Source organism: Larimichthys crocea, chromosome III (genome assembly GCF_000972845.2).
Source record: "Larimichthys crocea isolate SSNF chromosome III, L_crocea_2.0, whole genome shotgun sequence".
Lineage (NCBI taxonomy): Eukaryota > Metazoa > Chordata > Actinopteri > Sciaenidae > Larimichthys > Larimichthys crocea.
In genome coordinates this window covers 17,270,832-17,287,779 of record NC_040013.1, presented here as the reverse complement: position 1 = coordinate 17,287,779, position 16,948 = coordinate 17,270,832, and the positions used below count along the sequence as shown (strand labels likewise).

Here is a 16,948-nt window from a genome sequence, read left to right as displayed (position 1 = left end):
CTTTGCTGGAGACAAGTACCATATGAGAAAAATGACAGAATGAACATCCCACAACAGTAAAATGAACATTTATCCCACCCTGCGTTCTCCTGTGCTCTTTTGGGCCTGAAGGGGTAGCCAGGCATGGTTTTCTGAGCCCCAGGCACTGACTCAGCTCCTGGGTTGGGTAGCTGTACCAGTGCAGAGGCATCAATCACTCCTGCACACTGGCTAAGAGGAAAGTCCCAGAGGCATAACTCTGACGGGGCTCTAAATTCTATTACAAAATGGATGCTTTAGCCCACTGGGGTGGGGGGGTTTGAAATGTTGGTCCCAATGAAATGTTTGTATATCTTTAATACAGAAGATTCTAATTAAACTGCCTTGAATTGGTGCAGGAAGCAAATTAATATTCTAGAGGGGGAAATGCACGACAGAGAGAAACTCTAGATTCGATATTGTGGCCTTAAATGGACTCACTTGGAAGGTCGGAAAAGTGATGGTCTGTGGGGTCATCCTACGTCGAAGGGCGGGGGCAGATTTAGGACGCGGCCTCTTCACCTCTGGCTCCTCCCCTCTGTTTCGGCCGATGTCCTCGTCACACGACTTCCTCGAGGTCAGGACCTTGCCGTCCAGGAAATAGTGGTTTCCGTTCCTGTCTCTTTCCCGCTCGCTCCTCTCTCTGCTCTCTCCTGCTGCCATGGAGATGGCAGCCTCTCCCTTGCCGTCTGAGGTGATCGTGCAGTCCGAGGCTGAGCTGCTTTGATGCTTGTGTTTGAACTTAAATGAGTCACTGCGAGTGGGTGGGGTTGGAGGTGTTGGGGTAGGGGTAGATGAGGAGGAGAGGGACTCGGTCTTGGAAGGCTGTGGGGAGTGGGAAGCTGCAGCGGTGGCTACTGCAGCAATCTGATTGGCTGCCATGTACTCCATCTTAGAGGAAGGTGTTTCAGGGCGTTTGAAAGTGTCCGGGTCAAAGATGGACTTCCTCTGCTTGGGCGATTTGTAGATGGAGAGCTGGGCTGCGGCTGTGACTGGGCTGGTGTTATCTGGTGCGACTGACATACCTCCCACCATCATCTTGGGCCACGTGCCCCCACTGTGCTTCTTCTCCAAGGTCGCCTCCATTGTAATGCAGTCTGAGGGTGAGACAGGGTCGAAGGGCAAGGAATTAGGTGCCTTTGTGTAGGGACAGCACTCTTGGAAAGCACTGGGACCATAGCGACCAGTGCCCAAGTCGGAGGCCGGCCGAAGGCTAGTGGCGTGCAGGGAACCTGTGGAGAACGGCTTGCTGATGTCACCGTAAACGTCATCGGATTCACCTCGGACCTTCCTCCTCTCCCCAGAGATGCTACTTGTGCTGGTGCTGCCAACATCAGGACAATAGATGTCAGTCTGTGTCGAGCTGTTGTGTTTGAGGTTGCGACTGTTCCGTGAGTGAATCTCGGACAGGTGAATGCGCCCATTGGACTTTTCTGATGACTCACGCAGACTCTCAAAGATGTTCTGGCCTGATGTGCTGTGAGGGAAGAACTGTGGGCAGGACAGATGAAGGAATTAGGCACACCAAATGAACATACTCCATGTTTTTAAATGAGACGCCGGCAAAATTCAGTTCTCAGAAGCCACAAAGTTGAAGTTGTAAAACTGCTATGTAGGTCATGCAAAAGTAGAAAGAAAGGACTTGAAAATTTTAGGCATAGGTGAAGTAGAAAAGGAGCTGGAGAAGTGAGATGAGTGTGGCCCACCTTCATGAGAGAGAGGCTAAGAGAGTCCCTGCAGCTCCTCAACAGAGCCTCACACTCTGTCACAGATTTGTTATCCAGAGCAATGCCATTTATCTGGGGAGTAGAGAAAGACATTGGAAATAAGGACAGGTCATTCAACACTAAGGCAATGCACGTTTGTCTTTTTGATATTCCTCTGAGGCCTCCGTGTGTGTGTGTGTGTGTGTGTGTGTGTGTGTGTGTGTGTGTGTGTGTGTGTGTCTTGGGTGGTGGCATTATTAAAATAGATGCACATCCACAAGCGCATACAGGTGTTAGATCTCCTGAACATGTGAGTGCTTGGGGCCTGAGAAGTGTTTCACTCTGCTGCAGTGTGGAAAAACCACAAGAAATCTAGGCCAGCATATTTCAGTCTGAAGAATCCTCACGCTGCAATCTGCACATTTCTATCACAATGGGCTCTACTTGGGGATTTTTTCCCCCCCGTTACGTTCAGAGATATTAAAGAGCAAAGTGAGGAATATATTAAGGCTCAGATTTATCATAAAACAACTTGGGAGAAGAAGTTTCTGCTTTAACCTAGAACAAGTCTGATACGTTTTTCAAGCATCTCTGGACTCACCTCTGACCCACACAGTTCAGCAACCGTCATTCAATTGCGTCCCATGAATATTTTATAGCAGATTCAGGACACTGGACCCTTTTTTTTAATACACATTAAGCATTTAATAAGTTATATATAACCTGATACACTAATGTGATTAATGTCCACAAGGGCACGATAAAACACGATATCCTCGTACGATTAAGATCTCTTAACACACCCTCTGTACTTACCATTGCCAATTGTGATTGCAGCTAAGCTATCATCTGGCATATCAGTTCCAAGACTACATGGAGGAGACCGCTTTGCTTCTAAATGGTGAGCCGAGATATCTAAAGGCTCTGGGATTTAAAGCTAATGTACAGGTTTCATGCTTCATTTCAAACAAACTGGGGGAGTTAAGATTTCTGCTGCTAGTGGCAGATTAGCATAGGAGACATGGTCCGTTTTCAAAAAGATGGAGATGCATAGCTCCATTTCTGACATTTGCCTTTACGCTTCCATTCCCTCAAGTGGGAGTATTCTGCCGCTGTGCGTGTGAAGACAGCTCCATCTAGCCCTCTATAGCTGCAGGTTTTTGGAGGATTTAGTTAAAGCAGGAGAGACTTTCATATATTTCTACAATCCCACTTTATCTGGAGTGTGGATGCTGAAATTGAACAAGGTCTGGATTAGAAAGCCAAAGAATCCCCTGTGAGTTGCAGTGTGACAGACGTGGAGGAAGGGAGCGCATATATAAATAATATAATATATTTTTTTTTTTAAAAGAGGATTTCATAGAAGCTAACAGAGACTCACAGCGATCAGTCTGTCTCCAACTGTGAGCGAACCTTCCCTGGCTGCTGGACTACCCTGCACAATGGCCGTGACAAATACACCACTCTCAAGGCCGATCCCACTGTCTGAAATACAGAAGAGAGAAAAGAACAAAGACTTAACACTGAAGCATAATCAGCTGCAAGCCATTTAAACTTAGCGCTCTGATGTACCTTTGTGCCCCACAAGGTTGATGTGAACAGGAGTGACAAGCCTTCCTCCCAGAGACTTCCTTCTTCGTACCAACATGTTGATCAATCCTCCACCGTTAAGGACAGCCTTCACCACCTGCTTCCTATCCTTATTGGTCAGGTCCATGTCATTAATCTTTAACAACCAATCATTTACTCTGGAAACACACATAGGATGGATAATGAGGCATTTAACTGTTAGACCAGAAAAGGACATGAGACAGCTCCTTGAGGCAGCTCATACCTTAACCTTCCATCTGCGATACTTCCTTTGTCCACTCTTGTAACAAATATTCCACAATCTCCTGGTAAATACGGATCATTTACCCCCTCAGCGATATCAAATCCAAGTGCCTTCAAATCCATGTCATCCTGTAAAAAGCCAATAATATAAATGTCAACGTAATTCAGTCACTTATTTTTGACAAACTTATTTCAATATCATCAAGATTTGGCAGTCTTTGGAGCTCCACTGGCTCTCAGGAGACGGCATGTCACCAAATCACTCTCAGTAATAAGAGTTGAGCCCTGCTCTTACCCTGTCTTTTTCAAACTCCACCACCTCTGTCTCCCACTCGAGGGAGTCTGTGTCGATGGCTGAGTCGTGAGAGCTGTGGGCCATTAGTTGACAGAACCGGGCCTCCTTCTCCAGCTGGCTCTCCATCTTTTCTCTTAACAAAGGAAGACATTGCACATAGAGTCAAAGGTCAGTCACTTAAGGATGGATAGGGAGAGACAACAGAAAGAAAACACGCACACAACCAGTATGCATACTGAAAATTATAGTGTGCATCACTATGGATGTAAATTATGGAAGGTTCGAGAGAAATAACTTTTAGAACACTAAAATATTGACAATATCAAAGTGTACCCTTTTTCAAACTTGTCTTAATCTTTTTGAAATATTGCTGACGTCTTTTTTCAGCAGCAAACCCCTTCTGTGTTGTGGTATAGGGACTCGAATTTATATTTACTCAATAGAAAACTAAAAGTAGAATGCACACAATGCCCCCCTGTCAGTAAGATGTATGGTGTCCTACTGAGGCATACCTTGAGGGCAGCTGTGGCATTAAAACCTCAATCTTACATTGTTCTTTACAGAGGATAAAGGATGAAACTCTCAAAGTCACAGCATACTGCACACTCCATACAGTACTTTGACTCATAAATGCCTGTCATATACTTTTTTAGCCAGCAGAGGGAGCCTTTACATGCCATATAAACACCATGAGGTAAAGAGAGTGAGAAACTACATGCTGCATGTGTCCGAAACGCTGCCGTTTTTCAGGATTACACTTTTAATCTCCGTGATGTCTCCAAAGGCCACACAGAGTACAACAGCTTATACAGAGAAACACAGCATGAGACACAAAGTTGGCCGAGTAGAGGCAGTGTTGTTCTGTGCTCGCTCAAAAGGCTGAGGTCTTTCCTCGAATTCAGGACTGAGAATTCAAAACCCGATGTGATGACTCACTTCAGTTCTTTGAGCTCTCGCAGCGCATCATTTTTCTGTTTCCTCATGTCGTCAAGATTACGCAGGGCATCGGCCAGGTCGCTGACCGCCCGGTCCCGCTCCCGCCGCAGGTTATCACACAGAGTCCTGGGGGTGGGGAGGACGATGTGAGAAGCGTATTAACCACTGATTCTCTAAGATCTGTGACATTGAATGTGCCCTCCAGCTCTGTCGGGAGTCTTTAACAAACCCATACACAGACTGACCTTATGCTCTCTCTCTCCGCCACTATTTTGTCCCTCTCTTGAAAGGCCCAGTCCCGTCGACATTTGGCCACCTCAGCCTCCTGTGTGGCCTCCTTCAGCTCCTGGGACATGGCCTCATACTGTTTCCTCAGCATCTCAATCTCCTTATTGGCTCGTTCCATGTCCAGGGTGGCTGAGTCTTGTTTCTAAGAACATTGAATATACATGAAGAGGATAAATATTTTTTCATTAGACTTCACAACATCTGGTATAAAAAAATGCCTGGAATATGAAAAAAAAAAAGTGGAACAAACAGTTCATCTTTAAGTATAAAGCTTCAAGTACACGTGAGCTGTACTACGTGAGCTGAAATCTGCTCAAGGGTCAGTCACCTAACATACTGCAATCCACCAACTGACTGCTCTCTGGGTGCACTAAGCTCTTCATCATGTGTCTAACCTTTGACTTTAACTGCGTTTGTTACCTGTCTGGCTTGATAGTACTCTCGGAGCAGCTGATCCCTTTGAATGATTGCCTCGGTTCTCTCCTTGCGTGCTACGTCCCTCTCCTCCCGGACCATCTCGATGTCCTTGCAAGCCTGGCTCAGCTCCTTCTGAGCTTCGGCCTTGTCCTTCACCTCGTGGCAATATTTCTCCAGCAGCTCATTCCTCTCGCAGATGGCCCTGTCGCGGTCCACCAGTGACGAGTTCAACTCCTGTCACAGAACAAAGGGGGCACAATGGAATGAGGGCATCTCAACACCGTGAGCCACTAATGCGATGTGAAACAATCATTCGAGGGCCAGTAGGGAGTGATCCAACACTAGTTATGAATCTCTTTTGTCTGTCAACCAGAGTGCTCTTTAAAAAAAAAAAGAGGAGGCGGTGGAGCTGAACTGTCTTTGATCTACTGACTGAAAAGTGTAGAAGCCTGAAACAAATCATGGACAGACACACTAAAAACCTGAAAGGTTGAAATTCACAAAGAGAAATCATCAGTGAGACAGGAAGTCTTTTGGAGAAGCTGTGATTGATGAGGAGTGACAAGAGCAGTTTTATTCCAAATAGCTTCATATCCAACTTGTGCCAAATAGGAAGAAAGTGAATAAATGTGTTATATGTAGACCTATTCATTCAAGTTTTTTTATTATTTTATTTCAGCATGTCTATAATATGTGATTTGGTGAGTGAGTGTATAGTTTGATATTGTTTGAGTTGTCAGAATGTTTGCGGGATCAATACTCTTCCTTCTTTAGAGGGGCAGTAATGTCTTGGGATATTAAGAGAGCATCAGCTAGAACTAAATTAAAGTTGTGTACGTATGAAACATCCTGATGTCTGATACCTGTCTGAGTGCCTCCAACTCTTCACTGGCCACCACCCTCTCTGACGAGGTGTTTTTCAGTCGGGCCTCCGCTGCCTCCAGCTCCGTCTGCAACTTGTCCAGCTCTTTGATGACCTGGTCCCGCTCACTCATGATGAGACGGTACTCGTTGAACACGGAGTCCCTCTCTTCCTTGTACTTCTCACAGTCCTTGGCTGCCTTCAGCTGCAGGTTCTTGTAGCGGGTCACCTCTGACTGCAGCCGCTCCATCTCTCTCTGTAGCTCCTTGTTCTGAGCTGAGGACTTGTTCAACTCCTGCTGCACCGAATCAAACCTGGAAAGGCGGTAAGGAAACACAGGGAGTGCTTTAGTGAACAATTTTACGGGATGCCCGTATAAAATTATGTTGTGCTGGCTGCCACTTGAGTGTAGCTCATATCAGCACTGGTTCCTATGTATGTGTACAGGTGCTACCTTTGCAACATATCAACAGAACATGATTTCCCCTGGAGGAACAACAGTGCCCAGTTTCATCTTGTGCTTTTTGTTCTCTGTATGTGTGCAATAAATGCTTTCACCTCCTCATCGAGGTGGAGTACTGCTGCTGGTAGTGCATGGCCGAATCTCGCTGTTTGAGCAACGCATCCATTTGTTTCTGCAGTCTTCGGTTCTCCTCCTCTGCCTGCTCCAGGCGGCTCAGGTCCGTGTTGTGGTTAGCCACCTTTTCGCTGTAGCGCTTGCTCAAGGCGTCATATTCCTTCTTTACCCCCTCCAGCTTGTCCATGGCGGTGTCGTACAGTTTGTTTAAGACCTCTGAAGAGCCCTTCTCTCTCATTACCTGAGGAGGACAAAACAAAATCGTATGTCATTTTTAAAACTGTTGATGGTGTTCGAACTGTTGATGCCAAAAGGAAGAAAGCCTGTCTTTGCTGTGCCACGCCTTAGCAGCAGATGGCATCAATGTGTAGGCAGGATTCTATTTTTACAGTGCAAGCAAATCCTGTGCCAGCTTAAACAATGGCTTTTACAAGTGTAAGTGCATCCAGGCGTGGAAATAAAAGCAACTAGCTGGCCTGCAAAATGAACTCCTTATGTGAAGAATGTGTCCTTCAAACTGCATTATTCATTCCTTGTGAGACTGGCTGTCTCATTATTGCAGGTCTTGCTGATATAGTCCCTCCTGATTCCTGAGAGCTGCTCTGACCTGAGGGCTGTATTGACCTCGTCTACACAGCATACACTGCGTATATACTGATCTTGTAGCTACATGGTTTGGGTCGGTGTGCCCTTTGCCCAAGCCAAAGCCCTTTTCTTCTACGTTTGCCCTTTTCAGAAATGCTCTGTGTGCACTTCCCTCTGCTTGGCTGCCATGTGCTCTTAGCCACTGCAGTGTTCCCATGGGTGCTGTGTGAGACAGTACTGCACGGTAGTCCAATACAGGTCACAACATCCTTGTGCTGGTAAGAACAAAGTATGCAGTGCATAGAAGACAATAAGCAACATTGTTTGCCGTTCAAAAAAAAAAAAAAAACTACGAAGAGCTCCTCAGCACTATTAAAAGTGTGTGATGCTGCAGCAAAGGAACAAGCTGTTTGCATATTGCCTCTAACATCTGCTCCATAATCAGTAAATCTCTAAAGGCAAATCATGTAAAAACATCTGGGCAGCCACACCCCCACCCACACCCACACACACTAACACGAGTTGATCATACCTGCTGTTGCTGCAGCCGGAGGTCTGCCAGCTCTTTCTGGTCTTGACCATGCAGTCGTTTCAGCTCTTCGCAGTTCTGTTTTAGGTGGTTGTGCTCTCGGACAAGTTGGGCGTTGTCCCTCCTGAGTGTCTCCATCTCCTCCTTCAGCTGTGTCTGCTCTCCCAAGACGCGGCTGTGCAGCATGCTAGTACGAGGAAAATGCATGTGTGAGTACGGGAAGAGATACACATCGCACATGTATGTGACACAAAGCAGACAAGACAAGAAAATTTATGACCAAGGTGCATTCTGGGAGATAAAAATCGCCTTATCGTGTCAATTTCTTCAATAAGCTTTCTGTGTGTGATATATTTAGTCACTGTGCTTCAGCGAAAAGTGTGCAACACATCCAAGCAATCTATATACTTATAATTAACAACTCATAATCACTACAGCTAATACATCATATGACCAGTTTCTATGCTGCAGACATTTTGCTTTGGCTTATGAGCTGTTAGGCTGAATTATTCAATCACATAAATGCCTCTTTTCCAAGCGTATAAAACCCATGCATGTTTTATTTATTTATTTATTTATTTTTAAACTGCCGATTCCCTTCTAATGTGAAAGCCAGCTGTAGCTCCAAGGGATGTTCTTTCAATTAGGTTAATTGCGACGCCATACCCGTATTTTCTACAATTCCAGTAAAACAATGCAATAAAACGTAATTATTTCTACGCTGAAAGCAGCAGGTGGCAGGTGACAGCATGTTCATCCTGCGCTTACAGCATTTGCACTTCGATAATGAGTCCGCACACGCACACATCATATCTGAAAAAAAACTAGGCGCATTGCACCACAGGATGCAGGTGAATATACAAACCAAAAGCCTTGAGAGCCCTTCAGAGAAAGGCAAAGTGGGTACTATGACACACACTTACTGGTAGAAGTCAGCCTCTTTTACAGCCTCCTCGCACCTCTTGAGTGTTTTGGTGTGCTGGTTCTGGAGAGACTGCAGATCTGCCATGGCCCTCATGCACTGACTTTTCAGACGCTCATAGTCATGACTGGCTTTGGAATTTGGCCTTACGGAGAAAAGCAACAAGGAATGAAACACTCTAAAGTCGTATGATAACGTGGCTAAATACAGCTGAGGAAAGGAGAAGAGGAAAGACAGAATTGTCCTTGCCCTTTGTATGACAGTTCATAAGATAGGAGGTGAAATGTTGATTAAATATAAACAGCAGTAAAAAAGCAGTGATGTAAGCAGAGCAGCCTTTGTATCGTCTGTTGCACAAGAAACATCTGGTAAGTGGAGCACATTAAAGTTGATTAAGCAACCAGTGTCGGTGCCCTCTTTCTGCAAGGTGGAGTCAACACGATTCTAAACAGCAGAGTGGATGAAAACATGACGGCCAGAACTAAGGATACTGACTTCACAAAGACTAACAATGAAGGAAGAGTAAACAATGACATCATAAACTCTGTCTCTAACAACTACAGATCTCAAGTCAGAGTCAAAAGTTGGACCTGATGTAGGATTTAGGCAAAACAATCATCTATGATTACAGTTGACAGATTCAAAGACATCAGCCAAATAAAAGTGTTACCAGAAGGAAAGAACAGTAACAACAACAACAACTTGGCAGGCAGGACAGGATTTGCACCTGCAGTCGTCGAAGGTGGTCCCGGGCGATGCCAACGCCAGGCGCTTACGGAGCTCATCCCTCTCCCTGGTCACCTGACGGAGCTGGAACAGGATGGTGTCCAGGTTGTCACCTGATGGCCGGTTGTCGTTAATGGCTGGGGGTGGGGAGGACGCTTCACCGTTGACAGGCGAACCTGTCACATTGAGCACATTAATGGAGGCAAGGACTATCGATCAGCACACAACTGGAAAAGTTTCCCTCGCAGTGCACATCATCATCATCATTCCAAAGCTGCATAATATACACTGGCAGAGATGTCAACAGACAAGTTCTTAAGGAACAAAAGTGACTAACTTTAGCATTAGAAAGAAGAAAAGTCCCACTTGCTAAGAAATCCCTATATAATCAGGTGTTTTTCTGTGATAATCTTCTGGATTTACAAACTACACCCTCTCTGGTACTTTCTGGGTGGTTAAAACAAATGTTTTCATATATTCCTTGATTAAATTTAGCAGATTTGAAGTCTTAAGTCTGCAAAGGAATAACAAATCCTTTGTTTATACAGTTGTTGTCTAGAATTATTCATTTTCTTCACCCTGACCTTGTGTATCCATTACAAGATCTGGCAGTTCCATTCTTCCTGTCATGACTGAGATTAAAATTCACCTGATTGATCTTAACAGAGGAGGATTTGAGAGAGAGGTCATTCTCCTTCACTGTGTGTCTTTGACAGTGAAACAGATTCTGACAAAAAAAAAAAAAAACATCAGTAAGGAGTCATTTTCGGGACACCCATGGCTGGAAATTTGAGGATTATGTCCATCTTTGGCTCAACATTTGGCCCTTTTGGAGGTTTATGTAACACAGCTGAGTCATTTGGACCTTTGTCAACACTAGGAGAAGGCAAGCGTGGCTTTGTTAAGGAAAGGAACAACAGTGGGAGAGTGTTTTTGCCTCAGTGTGGGGTAGAAAGGAAAAATAATAAAACGTTCTAAACTCTATAAACCAACAGACAATGAGGAATTATTATACCGAATAAGACATATAACAGCATACCACATATCATAATGCGGCCACGCCGACTTGACTTTTGTGTTGTTGTTATGGTGTGTTGCAAGACAGTATAGAACCTGTCGGATTTGGCACCATACACACACATACAGCATTAACAGACATCTTGGGTCATTATACATACCAACACTACTGAGGGAGCTGCTGCTTTCTGAGTCAGAGGGCATCGTGGAGAGGACGCTATATGTGGAACCTGCCAAGGGACAAAAGCCAAGCGAGAGAGAGAGAGAGAGAGAGAGAGAAAGAGAAGCATTCAGATATACAGCACCAGTTAAACACAAGCCTGAATTAATTGCCTGTACAATGTGAAAAAAAAAGAATATTACACAGTCAGCTTCATATTCCCTGCATACTTGTATGATAAATCTGGTGCAGAGTTTATACTTGGAATAATAACTTCCATACTGCCTCTTAGTGGCTTTACATTATCACCCACAACGCCGTCGTCATTAAACCTCCTTTCTCCTCACTGTGCACTCTGCCTTGCTTTGATGTATAGGCCCTGTATGTTTCTGCTACACAGGCAGAATGTCACGGCTGAAATGGGATTTTCCCTTTTTATGTCAAGCACATGGAGGGAGGGAAAGAGAGAGAGAGAGACAGAGGGAGAGAGAGAGAGAAAATGATTCTCTATCTGAATAGCTGTACACACTGTTAAGCTGGGGGATATTTCACGCAGGCGACCACAATCCATAGGAGAGAGTATGCAGATCCCCATTATGCTGCAGAGTCGCTGCTCCAAAGAGCAACAGAAATATGGTGGAAAACACAGACAGTATCTTTTCCGTCACACACATCTTAGACGTCTATTGTGTTGTACACTAAAAGCTTTTTAGTGTACACAAATACCCACGGTTTCCTAAAGTAACCGTGCACCGTTTGAATAGTAGTAAAAAAAATAATAAAAAAAAAACATCCAGATTTTGCATCCCCACATCGCCAAAGTGGCTGTGTTAGCAGCTGCAAGAAGACACTGATCACCACAATATATAGTGAACAAGATCCCCGTGAAATCAGCTCAGTTTGGAGACACAAATACACTGCTGATGCATGCCAGATTTTCTCTAAGCAAGTAAAAACGTAGCGTGATCATATTTTCAAAAAACTAAATTTTTAAAATCAGATTTGTAAAAATCTAAATAAATGATAAATTCAGGACTGTATCTTTTATTCTTGATTAGTCTTCTGATGATTCAAGCCAACAGCTTCAAATGTCTTGTTTTAGGTTGTGCCCTGCTGTCTAAAACCCAAAGATACTTCATTCAAAACATAATAAAAATAGAGCAGCAGGCGACAGATTGACACCAACCGTTCTAGATCTCATCTCTGTCTTTGCCTCCCCACTGGGTTTAGCTACAACTCTGGCTTCAGCCCTCAATGTGTGACAAGGCCAAGCCTAATTAACTCTGAGCTCTGTGCGACTGAGCCACTCCATCTTAGGCCCCGCGGACAGAGGAGTGAGGGGGAGGGAAACAAGGGGAAGGCATGGAGCAGAGGAGGACAGATGAAAGGAGATAGCCTAACTAAGTCGCAAAGAAGTAAGGGGAGAGAGAGACTGTAGGAAAAAAAGAGAGAGAATGAGGAGCGGGGCAGACAGGCTTTTAATCTGTTCTGACATTCCCTGATGCTCAACACTTTTACTCTGCGAAGTGCTCGGAGCACACAGCTTTGATTTCATATTGTTCCATCAGACACGATGAGCACCGCTGTGGGGCTGCACGGCATAAGGCCTCTACAATTAACACACAGTTATGCAAAAGGCTCATGCTCATTTGCATGGCTGCACTGAAAAGCAAAAAAAAAAAACTGACTTGTTGAACCAGTGTGACTTGACAAGGTGTCATGCTAAAAGACGTGAGCCACTGCGAGGTATTATACCATCACAGCGAAAGGATTAAGTCTTTTTCAGAATATTGTAGAGAGTCGGTAAAGCTCTGTGCCAGAAAAAGCTGTAAAAAAAAAATAAAAAAATAAAAATGTACCTTCTTGAATGTTGTTTTTTTGGGGGGATTTGAAAACACTCAAATAAATTAAAGTCCCAGTAATCTCTAAAAACTGAGGACACTCGCAAATAACTGAACGAGGCAGTTCTGGGACAATCCACAGCATCTCACAATCTGATTTGGCTGCAAGGACAAACATGTGCGCCAAAAATTTCCATATTTAGATCAGTCATGGGCTGATTAGTTAACCCCGTAAGCACACAAACGAATGCAGTATGGATTGCATGTCAGATACAAGCCCACTATATCTGGTGGTCAATGGGTCAGCGGCATTAGCCTTTTCCAACAGGCTTTTAATCATCAATAGCAATTAGCACCAGCCGGAGCCAGTGAGGCTGATCATTTGTAAACAAGTTCATTGCATCAATAAAAGCAGGCATCCATTAGGGTAGCATAGATCTGCTGATTTACAGTGGGAGAATTCACCGGTCGGACAAGGACGGATCAAACGAAGGAAATCGTACCAAGCATTTGCGTTAATTTCTAAACAGATAGACACATCAGAGGCTGTACTGTGAAGCAGCACCTCATTATCATTTTACACATGTTCCTCCACGTCCTAATTACCCCACAAGGTAGAGGAAATGCCAGCATCTAAATGTTTACCCGGGCTATGAAGTCATGGAAATAAACAGCTTCTCTCCTTGACCTTTGTTTTTTTTCTGTATCATGTTTTATATCATATCTACTGGCTACATATGATAATATGGAGCCATCATCTACTACCAACTTCCATCAAGCACTGCACTCTGGAAGGTGAGAACTATTCCAGTGGAGGACCTGAGGCGGCAGTAACAAAGACCTGTCGTTGTGATCTAAATAGGTCAGGGGGAGTGCTCGCCCTACCTAAGGGGTTCCTCTTCTCTCCACTCTCCCCTCAGCTTTCCCTTCCCAATCAAATGATGCACTCAGCAACCAACAGTTGCTTCAGACAACCAGATTATGTTCTCCGGCACATGAAGGGAGATGACACACGTTGCCATGGTGAAGCTGGATGAGAGAAGAGTAAATTCTGCAGCATTGGTGTAAAAAGAAGAGGATGAGAGTTGCGAGGCTGGTTAAAGGAGAGGCTTTGCAGAGAGAGAGAGAGAGATATCCAAAGTCTGGCTTCCACCGACGGTTGAAACTAAATTATTCATCAGATCGGGAATATTGACAATGAGAGTGTCTCTAAAAAAAAAAAAAAACATAATTCGCAAACTTTCCCTTTAACAAAACAGGTCGACAAGCCTTAAAACTATGCGATGCGGCCGAGGCATCTGTTCCGTTCCCCAAAACACAGAAGACACGATTTTCAGGGCCACTTGGTAAAAGAGTAGCATTAGCATTCCAAAAATAATACTGTGTGCTTTTCTTTGTTAGGCGCTGTCAGCCCTTCTCACTGTCAGTGAACAACAACAGTGATTAAAAAAAAAAGTCACACAGAGTCTAACTAGTCTTTGTGGCCCTGCTCTCCTTTTGTGTCCTTAAAAACGACAGACGCACAAATAACAAGCAACACTAATAATACTGCTGAAAACTAGACACTCATTTTACAGTGTGCTTAAGTGAGGGTGAGGGATGTGTCAGCATTACTCCACAGAGCAGAACGTACCTCTTTTTACTCTGGCACCTCAGACCTCTAAAACTGGCTCACAGTGTGGATGATGTAGTTTGAAGTTAGCGATGCGTACATCCCACCTACTCTGTCTATGGTTGTAATATCTGAACTCAAGAGAGGTGACGGGGAATGAAGGGGGAGAGGAGGGAGAATGCCATGCGACAAAAGGTCTACATCTGGAACTGAACCAGGAACGTTGCAGCTGCTGTCAATGTTATATTAATATTATTGGCCAATGCAGTACTTTAATGTTATGGCTGGTCAAGGTGTCCAAATGTTACAATTGTTGTACAATACAATTGTAAAACAACAGTGTCCAAGAAACTGTATTTAATGTGAATTGCTCCTGGTTCAGTACGGCTGAATTACGTCAGTATTATTGCCGTTATGATCCAGCATACTTATTTTGGGGGACCTCCAGAAAGGGGGAAATTACATGGTGAGAAAGATTTGAATTTCCTCCTCACACACCTATATCTTCTCCTACGCTCCATCACAAAACCAAAATCAATCTATAAATTGTGGTTACGGCATCTGCACAGAAATAGAACATAAATTCCGTTGTCCACCTCCCTCCCTGCACTCTGGGACTTCCAGTAAACTATGTAGTGGGCCCAACTTCTGGGGAGGCAATGACACCACAGGCCTAGATTCTGGGCAATGTGCCAGCGAAAGCCTCGCTGCAGGGTTAAAGGATTGATCATCTGATTTAAGGACTCTACACTCTGCATAAACATGAAGACATCTAACATGATGACTCCATGAGCCGTGATTACTCCACTGCACGCACATCGCCTGACTCACAGCCCCATGTTCATCTAGGCCTATGGTCAGACTCACCCACCCTTTTCACTCATAGGTCCAAGTCTGCCCATTGGTATGTCTCAAAGAAGATCCGTTAAACCGTTGATTGAAATGGAAGACCATCTTCCTCAGACTTTGTCATTTTGCATTTATGTAAACACGACATGGAGGGGATGCCTAGGAGAAGCCCTAAAAAGGTCTTTAGACTTAAGCCCAGCAGACCTGTCAGAACTGCTGAGCAGCACCAAAGTCCAAAAAAAGCCCTGGAGTGCAATCCAGCCCTGCCGATTATCAGCAAGCCATAATAAGCTTTCTCTCTGCAAAGAGCCCTAGCTCAGCATAAATGAGACATAATTTCTTTTTGAATAGCTTGCCCGTGCCAAGGGTTGGGTCAAAAACAAAAAAGGTGAAAGATGTCTGCAACATGTCCTCCAAATGCTCCGCCAGATACTGTAGTTAGTACAAATATAAAGCCAAAACGCCTGCCTGTGTGGAATAAACCCACTGCAGGAATTTGGGAAATCTTTGTGACATTCCTTTCATGTTTAATCACAGAGGAGGCTGCGTTGATTCAGAACGCATTTTCATAGCGTGTTGAGATAATTCAGTGATTAAACTGCACTTTATTATTTCTTTTTTCTTTTTTAAAGGGTCGCCAAGAGAAAGAACTACAAAAGAAAAGGAAATTGCACATAATTAAAGACTGAACACTGCACATAAGACAGGAAGGCTATTTCTATTGTAGACAGCAATTATGAGCCACACTGCTGTCCGGTACAGTACGCCAACACATAATGGTAACACTTTGTGACACATCGGACTGATTCTAGCTTTTCCATATGAGTAAATAAGTCTACATTTTAATGAGGTGTATGTAAGGCCCTCTAATGTTGATGTCTTTTTTGAGACAGGTGAATCACCATGATGACGACTTCAGTGCATTCTGATTAATTCTGGTTTACCGTGCAAGTTAACCAAAATTCATACCCAAATGTCATCTTTTGTTTTATTTTTTTTTAAAAAGGTAGAAGTACCAAACTGTCCATATCACCTCTGTTTGCTGATGATTACAGGTCAAGTTTTAGACCTGCAGTCAGGTGCCAGAAATTAGAGGACAAATGACAGGTGTAGGCAGGACAGACAAAGAGGTAAACAGATGGAGAGACGAGGCACGTAGAGGGTGATGGAGAAAGCTAGGACACCATGATGAGAGGGATAGATAGACAAAACATAATACAGGAAAAAACAAGGTTGGGGGGGTTGGTAAGACAAGGAGAGAAGCTGTTTATTTCCATGACTTCATAGCCCTGGTAAACATTTAGATGCTGGCATTTCCTCTACCTTGTGGGGTAATTAGGATGTGGAGGAACATGTGTAAAATGATAATGAAGTGCTGCTTCACAGTACAGCCTCCTGGCTGTGGTTTTGCACGCTCTCAGTGTAGAGAAACCTGCCATCAGGTATTAATGCTAAAGTGAAAAAATATAAAAAGGTTTTACACTAAAAAGATGCTGTGTTACAAAACAACACAATTAACCTGGAACGCCAATGACCCTGTGAATGCACTGCATGTCAGGACTTATTGAGCAGCATCATTCACATCACACGAAACCCAATACCATTAACACAGCCAATTACACCTGGACTAAGGTCGCAACTGATGATTTCTTTCTAGCTTATGGATTGATCATTTAGTCAATAAAAGTGTCAAGGCGAGTCTTCAAATTCCTTGTTTTGTCTGACAAGATCTTAAATCCAAATATCCAAAACAGAGAATAGCAGCAAGTTCTTGC

The 16,948-nt window shown here is 44.0% G+C and overlaps 1 protein-coding gene across 2 annotated transcripts in view; it reads right to left on the bottom strand.

The window, feature by feature from the left end:
* dlg5a (discs, large homolog 5a (Drosophila)) overlaps positions 1-16,948 on the bottom strand; it is a 33,327-nt gene that overhangs the window by 12,280 nt on the left and 4,099 nt on the right. For both annotated transcript variants that reach the window (XM_010745486.3, XM_010745494.3), the window contains exons 2-16: positions 10,873-10,941; positions 9,696-9,870; positions 8,970-9,113; positions 8,050-8,233; positions 6,914-7,173; positions 6,357-6,669; positions 5,497-5,727; positions 5,034-5,218; positions 4,789-4,914; positions 3,853-3,985; positions 3,559-3,686; positions 3,297-3,472; positions 3,106-3,209; positions 1,725-1,817; positions 460-1,509 (exon numbers count right to left, since the gene is read on the bottom strand). In XM_010745486.3, the coding sequence (XP_010743788.2) occupies positions 460-1,509; positions 1,725-1,817; positions 3,106-3,209; positions 3,297-3,472; positions 3,559-3,686; positions 3,853-3,985; positions 4,789-4,914; positions 5,034-5,218; positions 5,497-5,727; positions 6,357-6,669; positions 6,914-7,173; positions 8,050-8,233; positions 8,970-9,113; positions 9,696-9,870; positions 10,873-10,941 (3,371 nt within the window). The remainder of the gene's footprint in view (positions 1-459; positions 1,510-1,724; positions 1,818-3,105; positions 3,210-3,296; positions 3,473-3,558; positions 3,687-3,852; positions 3,986-4,788; positions 4,915-5,033; positions 5,219-5,496; positions 5,728-6,356; positions 6,670-6,913; positions 7,174-8,049; positions 8,234-8,969; positions 9,114-9,695; positions 9,871-10,872; positions 10,942-16,948) is intronic.